Raw genomic sequence first — 19770 nt, 5'->3', positions numbered from 1 at the left:
CCTCCTGCTTGCCCTCCCCCCAACTGGGGATCGAGCCCACAACCCAGGCATGTGCTCAGACCAGGAATCGAACCGTTACCTCCTGATTTATAAGTTGACACTCAAACATTGAGCCACACTGGCTGGGCTTAACAGAAGAGTTTTGAACTATAAACATTTATAACTGATAATAACTTTACAAGTTCTACAAAGTTCCACAAAGTCCACATTCACTATCAAACCTTAAACCGTAAACTCTTTTGTGATGAGGTTCATGTCTCCATTCACTTATTCATCCAAAAAATGTTGTTACAAAGCTGGGATGCGCAGGTCCTCTACTAGTGGCCGGGGACCTGAGGGGCGCTATCTTTATGGGGTGATGATTGACTGGGGATAGATTCTGAACAGTAAGTCATAAGGGGGTTGCTTCCTATCTCTTTATGTCCCTCCCCAAAGGCACCCATGGTGGCTGACATAAGTATGCACTCAATGTTTACAAAAAAGAGAAGGAGGAAGGAAGGAGAAAGCAAGGATGAAAGGATTAAGGCTCAGAGTATTGCCACCTTGCTTACCAATTTTTTTTTCACATAAAATATTTGGGTAATTCCATAATTAAGGCATACTCAACATGGATTAGTATACACCATATACTCATAAAAATATTTACTTAACCTCCATCTGAAATCATGACTGAAATTAGACACATTCAGGAATGGCAATGTTTTTAGTCATGTAGCCCATCTCAAACTAGTCTCTGGTCAATAAATTGGTGGAGATGAGGGCAGATACCACAGGAAGACAAACACCACGCCCGACTGATTGAGGATGGCAAGCTCATGAGCAGGAGGGACAAAAACGGCTCCATAAGAAGCGAGACGACCTTGAAGGCTGCTGACAAGGAGCCAGTACCATTCCAGGGAGCCTTCAGTCCTGGGAGAGATGAAGCTTCCTAAAAAAGGCAGGTTCCATGTGGCAAAAGTAGTGAAGGGCCAGAGGCCCAGGAGAGCTTACTCCAATGCCGCAGGTAAAAGAGGGGGTAAAACTGTAAGAGACATTTGAGGACTACTGTGTGCTGGTCCCGTGGTCAGCGGCTGGGTGGTAGGAAAGTGGTCTGAGACCCAGACCCTTCTCTTGAGGCGCTTACGATTAATCAGTCCAGAGCTTCAGAAAGGAGGCCATATTTAAGTTGAAATGAAAGTAGGATTGAAATGACTCAGTTGTGAAAGTAGGAAAGTATTTCTTCAAAGGGGGTTTTGGCAAAGTCTAGAAAGACTGACCACAGCTCCTTTCATTAGAGCCACTTGTATTTCCCTCCTCGGAGTAATGAAGAGACACTGCAGATCAGACTAAAAAGGGGGAATTACTGCTCTGTGTGTGTGTGTGTGTGTGTGTGTGTGTTGTGATGTAAAAGGTATTTCTTGGTGTAAGTCACATTCTAAAACACTGCATAACGTTGCCCAGGAGCACTCGGACCCTCTCTGGGCTGCTTAGAGTGATGACTGAGATGGGGGAGCAGCACAGGCCCCAACAACTCTTCACATCTCCCAGACCAGGCGCCCAGAACAAATGGGGCCAAAGGTGATTGCGAGGTGAAGTGCGTGTGTGGGGAGGGAGGGTCGTTCCCTTGCGGGGAGTAGCAAGGCACCATCAATTGGCAAGAGGAAACCGGCAGAGTCAGAAACTCATAAAATTTTCAAGTCCCTCCGGGATACTCTGGTGTGAAGTAATCATTCTACAGACAAGCATCCAAAGTTACAAACTGATAATGCCATTTGCCCCAGGCCATCCGAACAGCAAATTCAGAGATGAAACTAGCATAGAGCTGGGTCGTAGGACTCCTGGTCCAATGATCTTTAAGTAAAAGATCCTGCCATAAAAATGAAAAGCAGGCCCCTGCTCTCTGCAGCATTCTGCCCGTTCTCTTTTCTTCAATAAGAGCCTGAGATTCTTCCTCCAATGAGGCACCAGTCATCTGTTCCACTCAGGCCGTGACAATTTGAAGGCTCTCTGTTTTAAAAACAAAGAGCTGCTAATGATCACTATTTCTCCGAAATCAAAGCTTTAGAAACTCCTTGCCATAGCAACCAGGAGTGGTTGAATCATCTACTATTATTCCCTGAAACAATTTCTCAGAAACAATTCTGACACCGGGTCCAGGGATGTTGAAGTTGGTCAAAAATTAAAACCTCCCAGCCTCACTGCCCTATTTTTCATGAGAGCTAAAGACTCTTTAATTTTGAGTGAATGACTCTATGTTTTTTCCGAAACCATAAAACAAAGCGCTTCGAACCCATGAAGCGCCAAGCAGTGAAAATGCACCAGGAAAAGCTGTCAGTCATTGCTTTGGATGGGAAGCAGCCATGTTTTTCCCTGGGAGTGAATATCATTACAGAGTGAGAGGGGCACAACTGTTACTAGTAGACTCTCAACTAGACTGAGTCCTTTGCTGGAGAAGCCAGGTGTCTTAGAACTCGCAGTATTTCCATTGTGGCCTTAGGGAAGCCAAGGGCTGAGGACATTCGTGTCACATTCATGACACAACTGTGGCAGGCACGCTCGGCTCCTCCTTCCTCCTTCACAGAACCCTGATGCATTCGGTGTCCTCACCCCTTCAGGGACACTGACCCCACTCCCATTACAGGAAGGCAGTCATGACCACTGAGTACACCATGGGAATCCTATTCTCCCTGCCAGTGATTGGCTCACAGGTGACCATGTGACAAAACTGTGGCCAATGGGGCCAGGGGAACTCTGCTGGGGGGAGGGGCGCTTCTGGGAAAGGTTTCCTCCCTCTCCACTCAGGCAGGAGGAAGACATTCCTCCTTTCCTCTTTCTAAATGTGATGCCAGGGGCTGCTGTTGTTGTCTTGACGTCAGAAAGAGAACAAGGCCCTTCCACCAAGAGGGCAGAGCCCAGAGGACTCCTGGGAAGCAGACAGAGTCTGATGCCACAGTGTATGGTGTCCCTGTCTCTCACTTCTTAGGGTTTTCTGTATTTGCAGAAGGAAATTAACCCATAGGACAATGGCACCCTGGAATGTTCTGGTCAGGAAGTGAGGAAGTGTGACTGTGCTATGCATGTTGGTGTCAGCAAGAGAAAAGTTGCATGAACAGCAGGTCCAAGGGACAGCGCATCTTTTGTTAGAGAAGGGTTGGCCTGTGGCATTAGGAAGGAGGAGGACCCAGGTATAAAATCCACTGGAGAGAGCTGCCGAGGCCAGCCTTGTCCACGTGTGCTGTGGTCCTGGGCGACCCAGGACAACCAGATTTCCCCCAAAAGAGGACTCGGATCAGCAAATCCACTGTAACCCAAACCCACTTCCTCCTCTGGGTGCCAGGAAAATACTCCAAATGGGAGCATAAGGAAAGGGCTCAGGAAGACGGCTCAGTGCTTGCTTTGTCCTCACATTCCCATGAATGGACATTTACTAGTATCTGTATTGTGTGTGGATGCTTATCTTTATTGTCCATGGAGGGAAGAAGGCAGACGGTCTTTGAAGGGAAGCCAGCCATCCTATAAACGCACACAGGCCATTGATGACTGAAGTCTTCCCATGAAAGTGACCACCCAGGGACTCTGTTCCCCAAAGACACCTGTCTTTATCCCCACCAAGGCCAGATCTGCCTCCTGCCCACAGAAAGTGTATCTTGCTCTAGGAGACTCCAAACTGGGGGGAAAGGACATTCTGCACCAACCAGACTCTCAACACCAGTAGGTTTTTCAAAAGTGCTTATTGATTGGATTCATTATAGCGAACTATATGTGGCTTTAGAAAACTTCATTGGTAATATTCACATTTTACATATGATCCAACGCATTTCCCTTTACTTGGTCAGGGTAAAAGTAAATGCTATGAGAGCACCTGAGACAGCTGTACCTGCCTAGTAGCTTAGTCTTCCCACCAGAGTATTTACAGTACAATACTGTGACCGGATGTGATCCAAGGGTGTCGGCTCTTTAATTGGAAACAACAAAAGAGGCAGCAGGTGACACCCTTGGAAAGGTCTGCACATGCGTCCATCTAGCGGGGCATCCGAGGCAGCAGCAGAGGCACACCTGTGCTAATAACACTCAGCAGCACCAGGCACCCAGCGGGAAGCTTGGTTCCCAGGTGACTTGCGTTCCATCTGAGGGCAGAAGGGTGGGGCCCAGGCCTTGAAAAGCTGCAGGGGAATCTAATTAACTAGTCATTCGAAATGCGTGACTTGCTTTGTCCCGGCATCAACAGAGGAGAGCTGGGGTTCTCCTTCATTCCTTTGCCGAAGGGACGGTATGGCAGCAGTTAGGGCAAATGGGGGAAGGGAGCTGATTCTGTGAGCCAGTCACAGAAACGGGGCTCTGTGGGACCTTCTGAGGGCTCGGGGCTGGCAGCAGAAAAAGACAAATGTGGAAATAAAAATGGGAAGAGGAGGGGCGCCCGCACGTGTTCATCAAGATAGCTGACTGTGAAGTGGACGTGCCTGTCTGATTATAAGCATCCTGTCCAAGGACTTGATCTACAGGGGCTTTTCCTGTCTGCTCACTTCACAGCTTTTCACCTTCTCATTCCTACTATAACCTTTTTTGTTGTTGTTGCCTCTTAAGTAACAGCTTTATGGAGATATATTCACATACCCTGCAATTCACCTGTTTAAAAGTGTACCATTCAGTGACTTTTAGTATATTCACAGATGGATGCAACCATCACCACAATCCATTTTAGAACAACTCATCACCCCAACAGAAACCGGTACCCATTAGCCATCACTCAAGTTTCCCTCCAACCCTCCCAGTCCCGGGAAACATTGGATCTACTTTCTGTCTCTGTGATTTGCCTGTTCTGGACATCTCGTGGAAGTGGGATCATGTACTATGCGGCCCTTTATAACTGGCTTCTTGCATTCAGCATAATGTTTTCAGGGTTCATCCCTGCCGTCCTGTGGCCTCTATCACTTTTCAATTGTTCTCTGCAGCTCTCCCTGTTTAATGCCAGTTTTACTTCTGTTGTTCCTTGAGTGTTCACTGAAAAGAGCTTCTGGACTACAAATCTAGTTTAAGAAGTCCTGGTTCTGAGTCTCCTATTACAATGAGTACAAATAATCCATATTATCAAGGTTAGAAAAACTAACTTTCTAAAAATCATTAAAGGCATGTGGCTAATGTGAACCAGCGATGGGATCCTCACAGAACTGATTGACTTACAAGAGGTAATGGAGGGGCTATAGCAGGGGTGGGCAAACTTTTTGACTCGAGGGCCACAATGGGTTCTTAAACTGGACCGGAGGGCTGGAACAAAAGCATGGATGGAGTGTTTGTGTGAACTAATATAAATTCAAAGTAAACATCATTACATAAAAGGGTACGGTCTTTTTTTTTTTTTTTTTTTTTTTTTTAGTTTTATTAATTTCAAACGGGCCGGATCCGGCCCGCGGGCTGTAGTTTGCCCACGGCTGGGCTATAGGGTCATTCCTACAATAGAGTGCTTGAGATGGAAACATATTCACTCACTCAACAATTCGTTACTGAGCGCCTACTGCCAGCCAGACACCATTTTATGCCCTGGGATCAGCAATTTAATTTTAGTGATACAATTATTTAAAGAAAGAAGAAAAGGCAAGGAAATAATAAGCAGAAAGTTTGAAGTAGTGGTTACCTTTGAATGAGAGGAGATAGGGGTGGGAAGGGAGAAGAGGACCCAGGAAGATGGAAGGGTAGGTAACGATCCTAGGTTGGGTGGTGGCTTTTTTATTATGAGTTATGTTGCTGTGCTGTGTAGCTGGCAAGTATTGCAGATATTCATTTACATATATTGACTATTACATCAAATATTTTAAAAGAGCCACTCCTCTGGATTAGTCAACAGTAGTGTCCGTTTGGTTGAGCGACCTGTCTGGACTAACTTAAAATGCTTATGGGGATGTGGGATGCATAGTGGATTCTTACACTGAGAAATTCAAAACTGGTGGAATTCCACTGCAGGGTTCTGAAAGGCTGTTGAACAAGAGCAAGGTAGTATATTTAGGGGAGATTTTTCCAGTAATTTCAAAGGATCACGAACTCTGAGCAATCACTCATCACCCTGGAAAGGAACCCAAGGAGCAACTAAATCAGAAGGGGAACTTCATGAGGCCCAGAGACTTTTATGTTTTGTCCATAAATTTCCAAGTGTTTTGCACAGACATTATCCTAGTTGATTCTCTCAACGAGTATTATGAGGCATTTTTTGGGTGAGGAAATGGACATTCAGGGACGCCCAAATAAGCTCAGCCAGTGGGTGCTGGTGTTTGGGCCAGACCTCCAACTCCCCAGCGCTTGTCACACAACATCGACCTTGGAGTCCCGGGTTCAAATGAACCCACACTCATTTACAAAACCCCAAAACGAACATTAAATGGACTTGAGAGAGTTACATGTAAAGCAATAAAAATCAACACCAGCCCACTCCAGGGGCAGAAAATGAAGGGAACTTACCACCACAAGAAGGAGCACTAGCTTGAACTACACACAGACTCGGAAACACACTGCCATGAATTCCTGGATGACAGATCTGCACTCAGAGACTTAGGAAAAGTAAGATGTCTGCAGGGCGCCTCTTCCCTGAAAGGCTGCTGCGCATTTTTACAAAATACCCTTCAGCGCTATTAGAGGTTAGAATACAGACCCCAATAAGCACTGTGGCAGTTGTTACGTTCTTATGACAAATTGCATTGTCCAGTTCTTATGCTGCCTCCCGTTTGTACCCGCCTAGGATTTGCTGTGGTTATGCTGCTCATCTGAGTCTGATACTATTTCAGGAGAGTTTACTGAGGCCCCAGCAACAGCTTTCTCCTCCGAGGAAGATTCATATTGGGGGAGGGGATGGGGGGGCGTTAGTCTGGTTGCTTGAAACAAGCACAGTGCTCGCACCCGGGCAAAGTTCAACCCTCAGGCATATGAACGTCACAAGCAGAATCATGTGCCCTGGTCACTGAGAGCACCTTCAACCCTGGACATTGATCACCTGCTCGGGAGATAACAGAGGGGACACCTGGCTTCAATTAATCACGTCCCAACCAGAAACTAACAACTCACAGGGCGCTTCCTGAAGGAGACATGATAATGTTCTCTTTGCATATGAAAGTCAGCAAAATAGGATTATTTACCCAATAAACATGGCTTAACGGTCTCTGTGTCCACAGGGACCAGCCCTGCAAAACAGAATGGCTAATTTTTCCTATAATAAAGTGAATTTGAATGAGCAACTTAAATCAATATTAGGCAGCCAAATTATGTGTATTAATATCTACACATCATTAGCATAATCCCAAGTGGGATTCTTTCATTACTAAAAGCAATGCTGGGTCTGACTTTTCATTCCCCTTGATATTAATTTATATGTTATATATTTGCTTGGAAACAACTTTTGTTTGAAACTGAATCCACTTCTGCTTTCTGTGTATACATATACACACAAACACGTACAAACAAACACATAAACCCGCCTACAGACATATACATATTCACACCAAGAAGCCTCGGTGCAAAGACTATCAGACAAGAATTTTCTGCACAGACAGAGAGAAAAATGTGTTCTTTCTTCTCTCAGCTTCTCTTTCCAACTTTGCAGCATTATGGCATCGCAGGCTTTTCTTGGAAGGAGGGGTGTACATAAATATAACAAGTAAATATGCAAAGTCTAGAATTATAGTGAAGCAAAATAAAAAAACAAAACTTGCATAAACAAGAATCTGCTAAACGCCCCAACCTGTCCCTCTCTATGGTATTTCATTTCAACGTCACTGACCAGACGCAGGTAGATGAGGGACAGCACTCACTGTCCGGGACTAAAACGAAACAGGGACTTGAGATCAGGGCCAGGGTAAGTTCTGGCTGGGAAAGTGGACAGGGCTGCAGCTGTGGGAGCCACTGGTCGGTGGATCTGCCGGGTCTGTGTGGTGGAGTCTGTGATGAAGGCTGGAACATTCTCTGGAATATTGTCCAGACCAGTGCTGTCTAATACAAATATGAGTTACATGTGTAATTTTAAATATTTCTTGTAGCTACGTTAAACATTTAAAAAGATGTGAAGTTAATTTTTAGTCTTCTTTACCTAATATCTAAAAAAAATGTTATCATTTCCACATATAACCAATATAATATTTGGAACTGTCCTTTGGTTTGGTTCTAAGTTTTCAACCCTGGTGTGTATTTTGCCTTGCAGCCACCTCAATTCAGGCTCACCACGCTTAGAGGTCTACAGAGCCCACGTGGCTACCGCACTGGACAGCACAGGTCAGGGCTCGAGAAGCAGATCTAAAGGTCAATGCTGCAGCCCCCACTCCAGCAGATGCTACAGAAGATATACACACAAAACCCCACTCCTTGCTTCCTGTTCACTTGCTGTCCCAACGTTGATCTCTCAGGTTTATTCCTTAGAAGCAAAAATTACTTAAGAAAAAGCACTTTAGAATGTTAGTGCGGCATTATCTGAAATCATAAGGAAGTGCTGGCTTCTGTTTCCTTGAAGAAGAAAGTGGTCAGCCAGGACTGAGGGTACAGAGGGCAAAGATGGAGCATCATGAAATCCAGGGACCAGGCCCCTGATGAGACAAGAATTGCATAAGGTTATCGCCCCAGTAACTCTGTGATTCATATGCCCTAAGTTTATGATCGGAGTTATGGCAATAATAATCACGTTTCTGAGTCCACTGAGATCCACATCCACCTCTTTCTTAACAGCTGCTTGATATTTTAAAGAAACAATCCACATTTCAATGTTTGTTGCACTCGGAGATGGTAACAGAAGTTCAAGGAGGCGGCAGCTTCCTTTTCTTAGGAACTGTCATGTTCTTGCATCATATTTGCATGCATTTCCCCCCAATTAAAGTTGCTGAAAATTCCAAAAGCTAACTTTCTTTTCTAAAATCCAGTGTGCATCTGCTTTTCCCCATATGTGGGCCTTTTGCAGGAGCAAAATGCTTCTAGGCCAATGGTTAGCTAATGGCCAAGTTGGTAGAAAATCTCATTTAAATAGTACAGTTTGGATATGCAACCTCAGTCCGCACATTCACAATTTTCCCATTTTCTTTATGATGTTTTGGAAGAGATACAATTGTAAGATCCAAACTTCTTCTGTGTATGGATATCTTTTTTATTTAAGGGTAAAATTACAACTCACTGGGGATTATGTCAAAAAGAAATGGGGTGCCCATTAGGGAAACAACAGACCTTTTTTAAAAATAAAATTTGAATCAGCCTTTAGGACTAGAAGAGTTTATAACATTTTAATTACTCTCCCCAACATCATCCTCCAGCTGTCATTGCACAGTTTCCCTCAAGGTTATGAAAAAAAATCACTTAAAAAAAAAAAGCTGTTTTGTAAAATTAGTAAAATATAACCTAAGCAGCACCAGGAGCAAACGCAGGAATGGGAGAACATTCTATCACATTTCTATGCTTCGCTTATTAATTTTACATTAGTAGGGTCCCTGTCTTAGAACTGCTAACCCTGTACACCAGTGCTGCCCAATAGCGTCGGCTGCACACTGATGGCAATATTCTATTCCTGCTGTCGGCAGCCACTAGCCACATGTGCAACTGAGCACTTGAAACGTGTCTCCTGCAATTGAGGAAATGAATTGTTTTACATTTAAATAGCTACATGTGGCTTGTGGCTACCGTGCGGAACAGCGCGGCTGAATACAGTCAGGGCAGACACAAGGTCACCGGAGTCTTAGTGCCTCTATTCGCACAGCAGCAGCCTTGAGGACGAAGGCCCGTTCAAAATACAAAGCACTTTTGACTTGTATTTTGAAAATATTAAATAATTAAACAGCTTCAGGAAAGCCAGACAGGAAAAAACGTCTGCAAGAAATTCTCTAAGGATGCTCTGTAGGATGAGCGGGGGAGAGAAATGGAGAATTAATGTTCTGAGGGCCCAGGTGCTAGATAACAGCTCAGCTCCGGCCCCGCCAGCGCTCTGAGTGGCACTGGGTAGTTCCTGGAGCTCCTGGGCCCGGGTTCTCTGGCTTAGACACTGTTGGGATCCTGCTAAACAACCTCCAAGGTCCCTCCTCCCTCCAAAGCTGCAATGCAATGCAAAGTCAATCCGGCTCAGGAGAAAAAGCCTCCTCCGGTAGGAATTGTGTGTGGGCTCTCTGAACTTCTTCCATCATTTGGTTCCTTGACTTTCTCACTAAGGATATAAGCTAAAGAACATATATGCTGCCGCCTGAGGACTCAGCATCTGGGAGTGTCTGGGGATGATAACAAGACTTGATATGCTCACCCCATGGAGTGTTGTTAACACGCCAGTGAAGATAATGAACTGAGTGCAAAGTATCACCGCTCTTTTCTTCCCTAGTTTCTCCCCACTTTCATTTAGAAAATGTTCAAATCTTTGGAAAAGTTGCAAGAATAGTGCAATAAATGCTTCACCTGGCAAGAGTATTCTTAAGTCCAGATACCGCAAGCCCAACCCCCACCCTCACCCCACCCCCAGGTGTCCTCTCTGCAGAGCAATGACTTGGCAGCACCTCCCAGGTCCCAGCACTGGTGAGAATGAGATTCAGGCAGGCCGAGGGAGGGTCTGAGTAACTACTCAGCGCAGCAACATAAAGCACAACGATAGTGCTGTGTTTTCCCTGTTAACAACACGCATGTACCTCAGCCTTCAACTTCGATGTCACAGACTTCTTACACAGAGATGGAAACAAACCCCTGTGAGGACAAAGAATGGGCCTTGATATTAGGAAGATCTCGTTCTAATCCTAGCACCTCAAATCTAAGCCACCGGGCCTCTCTGAACCTATTTCTTTGTTTGCAAATGGGCATAAGGTCTACCTCAGAGACACAGTGTGAGAATTACATACCATGATGGACACAGGAAGACTCAGAGCAGCCATTCAGTGCTGTTAGTTGTTTTACAGTTCATAAGCATTTTCCCAAACAGTGCTCCAGGAATGACAACCCTGGGGGATAAATCCATCAGCTATTGGTATTTCTGGTTTATAGCAAGCGAACTGAGGCTCAGAGACGTCAAGAGAAAGAGAGAGGAAAGGGCGAGAAGTGGCATCTACTGAGGTGACATGGTGGCCAGGCCTACGGGAGGCCATGCTTCTATCACCTCTGTGAACACTCACATCTACTCCAGGAAACAGGTTATCACACCCTCAGTTTGCAGAGAGGTATTTAAGGCTCAGAGAGGCTAATGTCACCCAAACCACATAGCTAGCTAGTTGCAGGGCTTGGCTATGTATCTGGTTTAAATGCCTATGCTAAGGGTTTAGGAGCCTTGGTTAAGGGCTCAAGGGCCCTGGTTAACGGTTGGAGGGTGCTGGTTAAGGGTTTAAGGGCTCTGAGGGTTAAAGGCCTTGGTTAAGGGTTTAAATGTTCTGGCTAAAAGCTTAAGTGACCAGATCTTCTGACTCCAAGTTTAGGGCTCTTCCTATGACCTCTAATGAAGACACATTTCAGAACATGGGCTCTCTCACAGCTGGAGGAAGCAGACTGTTTCTCCACATCTAGTTGATTCTGCCAGGCCGCTACTGGCATCCAGCCTCTCTTTTTGGAAAAGTTCTCTCTCCAGCAGGCCCACCACGCACGGGGTGACTGGCAGCCTGCACAATGCGTAGGTGATATCAACACTCCAGGAATCTAATCAATGCAACCCTTGGCTGGAGGCGATTACAACATTTTAAATAAGGCTATTAACTGAACACCTTTATTACAGAATGTCTATGGGAGCTTAGGCGTTGAATGATTTAAAAGAACACTATAGCCCTGGCCAGTGTGGCTCCGTTGGTTGAGCTCTGTCCCATGCACTGAAAGGTCACTGGTCAGGGCACATGCCCAGGTTGCAGCTTCAGTCCATGGTAGGGGTATGTACAGGAGGCAGCTGATCAATGTTTCTCTCTCACATCAATGTTTCTCTCTCTCTCCTTCCCTCTCTAGTAAATCAATAAAAACAGAACACTATATACTGCTGAGGTTATACTGTGAATGGGCTGAGGTTGGGTGACTTTGATCGGCCACAATATGGAAGCAAGGCAATGCTGTCATCAGACCATATCGTAAAGGCTATAGTCAAAAAGTGGCCTCCACAAAGGTGTCGATTACCTGGTAATAGTAAATGAGGGGAAAAGCAGGCTCTTTGCACGAGCAGCCGGTGGATGGCTCTTCCTGGGTACACAGCTGAAAAAGTTTGATCAACACTGTCATGCACACACACCGGGTCTTCATCCTCAGACCCCAGCAGACAGCCACGTGGGTCCCACAGCCGAGCAGACTGCCTGTGGGGTCAGCACACACCTGACTGGGTTTTCCTCTAGTCATGGGGACGAAATAAACCTCTGCCTTTGTTACTAACTTTGAGACATGTGAGTGGGTTTTCTCTCACCAACCAGCCACCCCAGAGATGCAGGCATCCACCTTACCCCTCTGACCGGAATTCACGTGAGAAACGGAATACCAGCTTCCTCTCCCACTGCGCACATGGAAGGAGCAGCAGGGAGGTGTTGAGAGGCTTTGGAAACTATTAACAGTAAAGTAGACCAAGTACAGGATTTATGAAAACCTGAAAATTTATAAATCTGACCAACATAATAACAGGTGAGATAAGCAAAAGGGAAAGAGGATGGGAGGGAGGAAGGAAAAAAGGGCGAAAGGGGAAAAGAATTAAAAAAGGAAGGAAGGAAGGAAGGAAGGAAGGAAGGAAGGAAGGAAGGAAAGAAGGAAGGAAAGAAGGAAGGGAGGGAGGGAGGGAGGAAGGGAAGGAGGGAGGAAATTCATTTTGAAAATTAAGTGACATATTTCAGGAGCCATGAAATGTGAATATATTCATAAGAGATAAGTGACCGGTGGGTGATAGATGCTATCAATCATATGTCCATCACTAGGTCCGTTTCTCTTTCTCTGTATCTAACTACCTTGGCAGGAATCTCTTCTGGCAGAAAACCCTTTTCCAGAACACTCCAGTGTGACCCCGCTCATGTACAGGTTTTCCAAACCTGATCTCCACTTATGTTCACCACCTTGCAAAAACAGGAGACCCGCGCAGACGGCCCCCAGCAGGACTGACACTGGGGCCAAGCCCAGGTGGCAGCTCAGAGGACACAACATCCAGTTCCACCTTACACAGACTGGCTCGGAAAATCCCTGCTGTTTGCATCCCCTAAAAGTTGACCAAAACAGGTCATAGGGTTGGTGGGAGTGAAGGTAATGTGGCAGTTTTGCAAAAGTACACCAGCTGGTGGGCCCTTGTCAGACACTACAAACATGCAGCCGTGCTTAAGAAGGACTTCCTCTCCTCTGATCCTACATCCCTGGGTTCGTCCGGGTTACCTCAAATGGACAGTGAAAGTCTAATAAGTTAAAATGAGGTGTGGGAAGGTCACCAGAAAGACAGCAAGGAACAATGATCCAAATCCGAGCAAACAATTTCTCTCAGGGGGAGGGTCATTTTAGCTCTGTGAGTTTTTTTTTAAAAAAATATGCAGGGATTTTTGAAATCACAATTTATTTATTTTATTTTTTGGTGTGATTTAAAATAATAAAGGTAATCAAATCTTCCGGCCACTCTAGGTGATTATGAATTCAAATTACCAGCAGTGATCACCAAAACACAGGTAAAGAAATTGCCTTTATACGTAATTGAGTATTTCTGAAGAATCCAAAAGAAGACTTCTCTGTTTTAACAAAGATAACCCGTTTTGTAGTGTTAGTTACATGGAGTTTCTGGTTACACATATGTAAGTCTTGGCAGCATTCTTGTAGTTTTACCTTCTGCATCTGGGACTATGAAAGATTTGTATATGTCACTGGTTAGGGCCCTTCAATAATGAGCGATGAAAATTCCTATTTATCACCTCTACGGTCAACACCCATGTGACAGCGGAAAATAGCTTTACAGTCGGGCCTCTATATCCACGGATGTGGAGCACTGACTGTATGCACTGAGGTAGACCATTTTACATGAGGGACTTGAGCATCCTTGGATTTTGGTACCCACTGGGGTCCTGGAACCCATCTCTGTAGATACCAAGGGGCGACTGGATTTACCCAGCCCACATTACTGTTGCATAGAATCTGGAGAAATAACTCCCCCAGTCCATTCAAGAATCTTCTTTTCCCAATGAAGGTTTGATAACTGTACCTAATACTGATTTTTACTCTTTTTCATTCGCATTTGAAAAGTCGATGTCGATTTCATTTCTATAATACAGTGTCTTTGTGCTCTCAAAATCTTAACAATTTCTTATCCCAGGGCCCCTTTAATATTTAATATTTTACTTAGTTTAGTTACTTAAAAACATCTCATAGAGTCTTTATTAGTTTACTTGAGTTTTCTTTTCTTTACTATGTGCAATTATCCATTTCGCAATCACATTATTATATGCAAAATGTTCTTATTTCAATTATAAAAGCAACTATAACCCATGATGATTAAGAAAACTATTTTGCAAATCAATCATTGTTTTCTTCACAGTATAATCAAAGGCTAGATTAAAGGCTTAAGGATAGAGACTTTTTTCCGATTTAAAAAATAATAAAGGTAATCAAACCTTCTTGCCAATCTAGGTGATTGTGAAATTTAATTACCAGCAGTTATCTTTAAAACAAAGGCAAAGCAATTTCTTAAATTTCTGAAGAGTTCTCAAAAAAATGTATTTCAAAATTAATTTTAACTTGATTATTGTATTTGTTATGTGTTGCTTTTTTTTCTAATTCCTGCAAGGAGCAAAATTTATTCACACCAAGCATGTAGGTGCTACATTCTATGCTAAATGCTCCATGCACATTATCTCATTTAATCCACATAATATTTCTATCAAGTGGGTCCATTTCATATAGATGAAATGACACATGTGGGTGATGGGGTTCAACAACAGCAAGTGTGAACATTCTCAGGAAAGTCAGATAACTTTGGGCTTAATACTGAGTAAATGATTAGATTTTTACTCTGTGCAAACACACCCAAACCTGAATCTTCCACAGCTATTTCCATAAGAGAGGTTTAACCCATGTTATTCAAGTTCACCTCTCCACATGCTGGATACTACAGAATCAACTGTCAATTGCCCAAATATGTCCTAGGGCATCCAGAGCTGTGTCATTAACCACACTGGTGCCTGAACAGAAAGAAAGCCTCCTACATCCGCAGCAGAAATATGCAGTCTGGCAGCTCTAGGTGTGATGCTGCTTATGGGCTTATGAGCAGAGAAGAGGAACCACCAAGATCAATAGCCCTAAGAAAGGAAGTTGAAAATCAGGTCATGAACTTCATCTCCAGGCCTTTGCCTAAGCTCTTTCCTCTTCCTGAAATACCTTTCCTTTTCTCTGATTTCTGGAAAAATCCTACTCATGCTTCAAGTCCCATCTCATAGGTTATTTCCACTGACTCCTCTAAACTGAGGTCATCCTCTCTTTCCTGCTATCTCCTCCACATAATTCATTTTATCCAACTGGAATACAGATTGATATGTGCTTGTCCACCTCTAATGCTGGAAGGTGAGGGAGAGGGTCTTCATTCATCTTTCTATTCCAAACACTTAGGACAATGCCTGAAACTTTAAAGACACTTAATAAATGCTTGTTTAATGGAGTTCAGACCTTGAGATCAAGTTTAACATGCAATACAGATTTTCTGTGTGTTGGACTTATTTTGCACTCAAAGTCTAAGCTAGTGACTGCCTTCTTTCTCATTACTCCAAGGAGCAAAACTTATTCACACCAAGCACTTAGCTGCCACACCCTGTGCTAAATGCTCCACACACATAATCTCATTTAATCCCGGCAACATTCCTCTGAAGTAGGTCCTATTACTAGATCTGCCCTCATTTATGAATGGGTAAATTGATATTTAAAGAAGTTCAATAACACCTAAAGTTACCCAACTGGTCAGTGTGTGGTGCCAGAACTCAAGGACAATAATCCTAGAACTTCAGAGCAAGAAGCAATCCCAAAATTATCTTCCTCACTTAATGTCCTTGAAGCTGAGGCTTCTGACTTACTGCCTGGCACATAGTAGGTCCTCCAAAATGGTGATTGACTGATTGATTCTGACCTTTGCCTGGGAGAACCCAGCTGCCATCACCAACAGGCTCTATTCTTTCCTGCCCAACATCTCTCACAGGTGTGAATTGCTGGCGTCCTCTGAATTATTCATGATCCACACCTTGAGAAGTGTGCTTAAAAAAGAGAACTACAGTTCTCATTATTTTTCAAGACAAAATGCCTGACTAGTTGGTGAATTAGATAATATAAGCTTCTGGTCCATGTCGACACGCACCAAATAATACATCCATGCCCACTTTTTGAATTTCAGCTTTCACGTGATTCCCCAGTTTCTATTATAAACTAGTGGTAGCTGAGAAGCAAAGAGAACCATTACAAGCATCTCTAGCCTACCTGCAAAGCAATGACCGTCACCTAAAGCTGACTCTGTGCCTCAGATCCACATGTGCTTCTGAAGGCTGAGTTAGGTTCTTTAAGAAGAGTTCTTAAGCTACATCAACGCCTGAGAATTCAGATGCCAGATCACCTGTAATTCATGGCATCAGTCAATCATGACTGATTGCCTCAGGGCCCTTCCTCCATTTTTCCTTCCCTTCCAGTTGTTGGCAAACTGTGGCTCGCGAGCCACATGCGGCTCTTTGGCCCCTTGAGTGTGGCTCTTCCACAAAATACCGACTTCTGCGCATGGGCCACGAAGTTTCAATCACACTGTACATGCACACCCGCACGTGGTATTTTGTGGAAGAGCCACACTCAAGGGGCCAAAGAGCCGCATGTGGCTCGTGAGCCGCGGTTTGCCGACTACAGCTTAGCCAACTCTCGCTCCTGAGTTGATTTTCCAAGTGGGAAGTTTTATGAGAGGGATAACCATCTGCTAATCATGAGCCAACATCACTGTATTTTAAATTCAATGTTAGTCAACCATAATGAATTGAAAAGCAGCAGCAGTGGTTTGGGGGTACTAAAAATAAGCTGTAGCAGTTGCTGAGTTCTCAGAATTAAAACCCAAAGCGGTCAACTTGTTGCTGCTCTTAATCAGATACGACTGCTCTAAACCATTGACTACCATGATGAGGAACTTGAACTGTAACTGTACCATAGGCCTAACAACACTGTGCTTGTGGCTAGCTGGCAGTGATCAAGAATGGAAGTGCTGTTTCCCTGGAGCTAAACTTGCCAAAGAAGATAACAGATGGCTTTCAGGCGATCACCTGTGGCACATCACAATTGCACCTTAGTCAAATTCACCTGGCATTTATGATTTAATTAGTCACACATCCACAGATATGGTTCCGTGATGCCTGGCTTGCTGTCTAATGCCTCCAACAAGGTGATTCTTCTTTTGAATTTAATTTTGGGGTAACAATAAGGCAACAAGACACAATAGGAATTAATACATATTAATACATTGAGCATTTCCATTGGGTTGTTGAGACCTTCTTGACCCCTGAATACTGTATACTACACTAAATGTCTTATCAGATATCCCTTGAAGGTTTGTCATTAAAGTTTTCAGGGGCCAGAGAGGGAGAAGAATTCTACCTAATGCATCACTGTGATTCGGTTCCTGTCATACTCAGAAACCAGGGAAAGGAGTGGGGGGGGGGGGGGGGGAGGTGCTTCTATTGATTCCTGCTCCTTTGGATTCATTAGCAATTTTTCCCTCTGCAATTAAACCCACTGGATCAACCATAGAAAAGCTGAAAGAAGCCCTCCTTTGCTCAGCTGTACTTGGAGAAAAAAAAAATGTATGCCTGGAAAGTAAAATTACAGAGCGTATTCCAGGAGGCCACACAGGGAAAATCAATCTCTCTCTCTCTCTCTCTCTCTCTCTCTCTCTCTCTCTCTCTCTCACACACACACACACACACACACACACACACACACACACAGAGCCAGGCAAATTGTCAGTGGCTGGGCTCTGCCTCCTGTTTGCTAACTCGCTTCAATCAGGACCAAAGGACACAATCCCTTCATTACTTCCATCTCAAACCCATGCCCCAAACGTGTGTCTCCACGGAGCTAATTTCTGAAACAAACAAAGAAAATCAAGTCTGCGAGGAGCGAGGGTTTGCTCCCCTGTGCCTTGAATGCGGGCATCCAGCTTAGTAGTGGCGCTGCCCTGCGAGCGGGTCGGGGCGCCCGGAGTCGCCCTCACCTTCCCCGCCCCGCCAGCCCGGGTTCCAGCGGCGCCAGAAAGTGAGAGCCAGCCCTGCTCCTCTCGCTTCCCCCCGCTGCTCTCCAAGCCCCCCGATCGCCCGCGTCCGCAAACTAAGGGCGCCACCGCTCTCCCATCTCCGCGCTGCCAGATGTCAGCGGGCACCGAGGGTCCTGGCCACCCAAACAAGTGTCACACCGGACGCTCGCTCTCACTCTGAGCGCGCGGGCACGGCGGCCACAGGTAGGCTCTGCCCATCCCGGGGCGCGGGCGAGGGCAGGGGGCGAGAGACCCAGCTCGCAGCCGCGCCCGACAGGCTGAAACTCACCGGAGGACACGGAGGAGCCGGACAGACTGGAGTTGCTGGACGCTGCCATCTCCGCGCGCCCCGCACGTCGCTGTAGCTCAGCCTCGGTGAGGACGCAGCCTCCGCTGCCCTCACCCGGCCGCTCCCGGCTGCCGCGGCCCCCAGCCCATGGCAAAGTCCTGGCGGCGCGCAGAGAGCACCAGCCTCTGGACTCTGCCTGCACTTCCTGCTCCACCAGATGACGCGCTGCCGCCGCCGCTATTTATTTGTGGTTTCCGTCCCTCTCGGCGCCTAAGCCCGCTGTTCTCCCGGTGTCCGGGGGTAGGTAGGTGGGAACCGAGGGAGGCCAGGAGGCGGCGGAGCGGACCGATCGTGCCTCCAGCCGAGCCCAGCTGCGGTTAGCGCTCCCCCGCGCACGGCGGGGACCAGGGCGCCCGGGTGTCCCTGAGCCGCGCCGCCAGCTCCCCGCACCCTCCCTTGCGCTGCTGCCTTCCCAGCCGCACTTCGAGCAGCCCGGGCAAGGGCGGTGGGAGACAGACAGACAGAGCGACCTCCCCCTCCTCCCTCCGCCCCAACTCCGCTCGCGCGCGCACACAAAGGAAGGAGAGGAGACTGGGGAGCTGGTTCAGCTGCGGCGGGCTTGACAGCACCTGCCTCGGAGGCTGGAGGGGGAGGCTGTAGGCTGCAGGGCAGGAGGACACCGGACCAAGGAGCGGGACCCCTAGGTGCCGGGGAAGCCGCGGGGGGCTGAGGGCGAGGGGCGAGTGTGGTTGCAGCGCGCAGAACTGCTCCAAGGGTTTGAACGCGACCAGGAGTGGGGAGTGGGGAGAAGGTGTTGGGGCTCGCTGAGCCCCGCCAGACTAAGGAGCGGCGAGCAGGCCGGGTTGGAAAAGGGTGGGGGTGGGGTGGGGGAAGGCGGGGTCACTGAGGACACGTTGTTTGGCAGAAGGGGGCCTGGGAAGCCAGGGGGACTGTGGAGCGCTCCTTCCACTCCCCTCCAAATTGTCCTTTGTTGCTCTGGAGCTGATGGTCCCAGCCCTGCAAGAAGGTAAGTTTTCTGAAACATCCTCACAACACCCAGCAAGCCAATCCAGCTGCCCCAAGTGCCCCAGCTTCGGACGGTGCCCGCAGGCCCACTGGGCTTTTGAGGTTGGCCTTCCAGGAAATAGACACGTTCCTAATATATCACCAGCCCCACACAAAGCCGGGTGTCTCAGAGAAGGAGGTTCTCTACTTCCTCTTGCAGAGGATCCGCACAAAAGGCAGAAGCCTGGCCACAGGTCCCACTGTGCCTTTTCAGGATCAGGCCCTGCTCAGGTGTGTGTGAGAGAGACTGGAGCACACGGTGTGTCCC

General features: G+C 46.3%; 1 protein-coding gene across 1 annotated transcript in view; it reads right to left on the bottom strand.

Annotated features, from left to right (window-relative positions):
- The window catches only part of CHN2 (chimerin 2), a 225993-nt gene extending 207191 nt beyond the window's left edge, over positions 1-18802 (bottom strand). Inside the window, exon 1 of the mRNA XM_070424496.1 lies at positions 18438-18802. Within this exon, the coding sequence (XP_070280597.1) occupies positions 18438-18486 (49 nt within the window). The 5' untranslated portion in view covers positions 18487-18802. The remainder of the gene's footprint in view (positions 1-18437) is intronic.
- Positions 18803-19770: the final 968 nt, after the last annotated feature.

This window comes from Myotis yumanensis, unplaced genomic scaffold (genome assembly GCF_028538775.1).
Source record: "Myotis yumanensis isolate MYYU_CA2020_CCGP unplaced genomic scaffold, mMyoYum1.0.hap1 SCAF_9, whole genome shotgun sequence".
In the NCBI taxonomy this organism is placed as follows: Eukaryota; Metazoa; Chordata; class Mammalia; order Chiroptera; family Vespertilionidae; genus Myotis; species Myotis yumanensis.
This window is presented reverse-complemented; position numbering and strand designations above follow the sequence as displayed.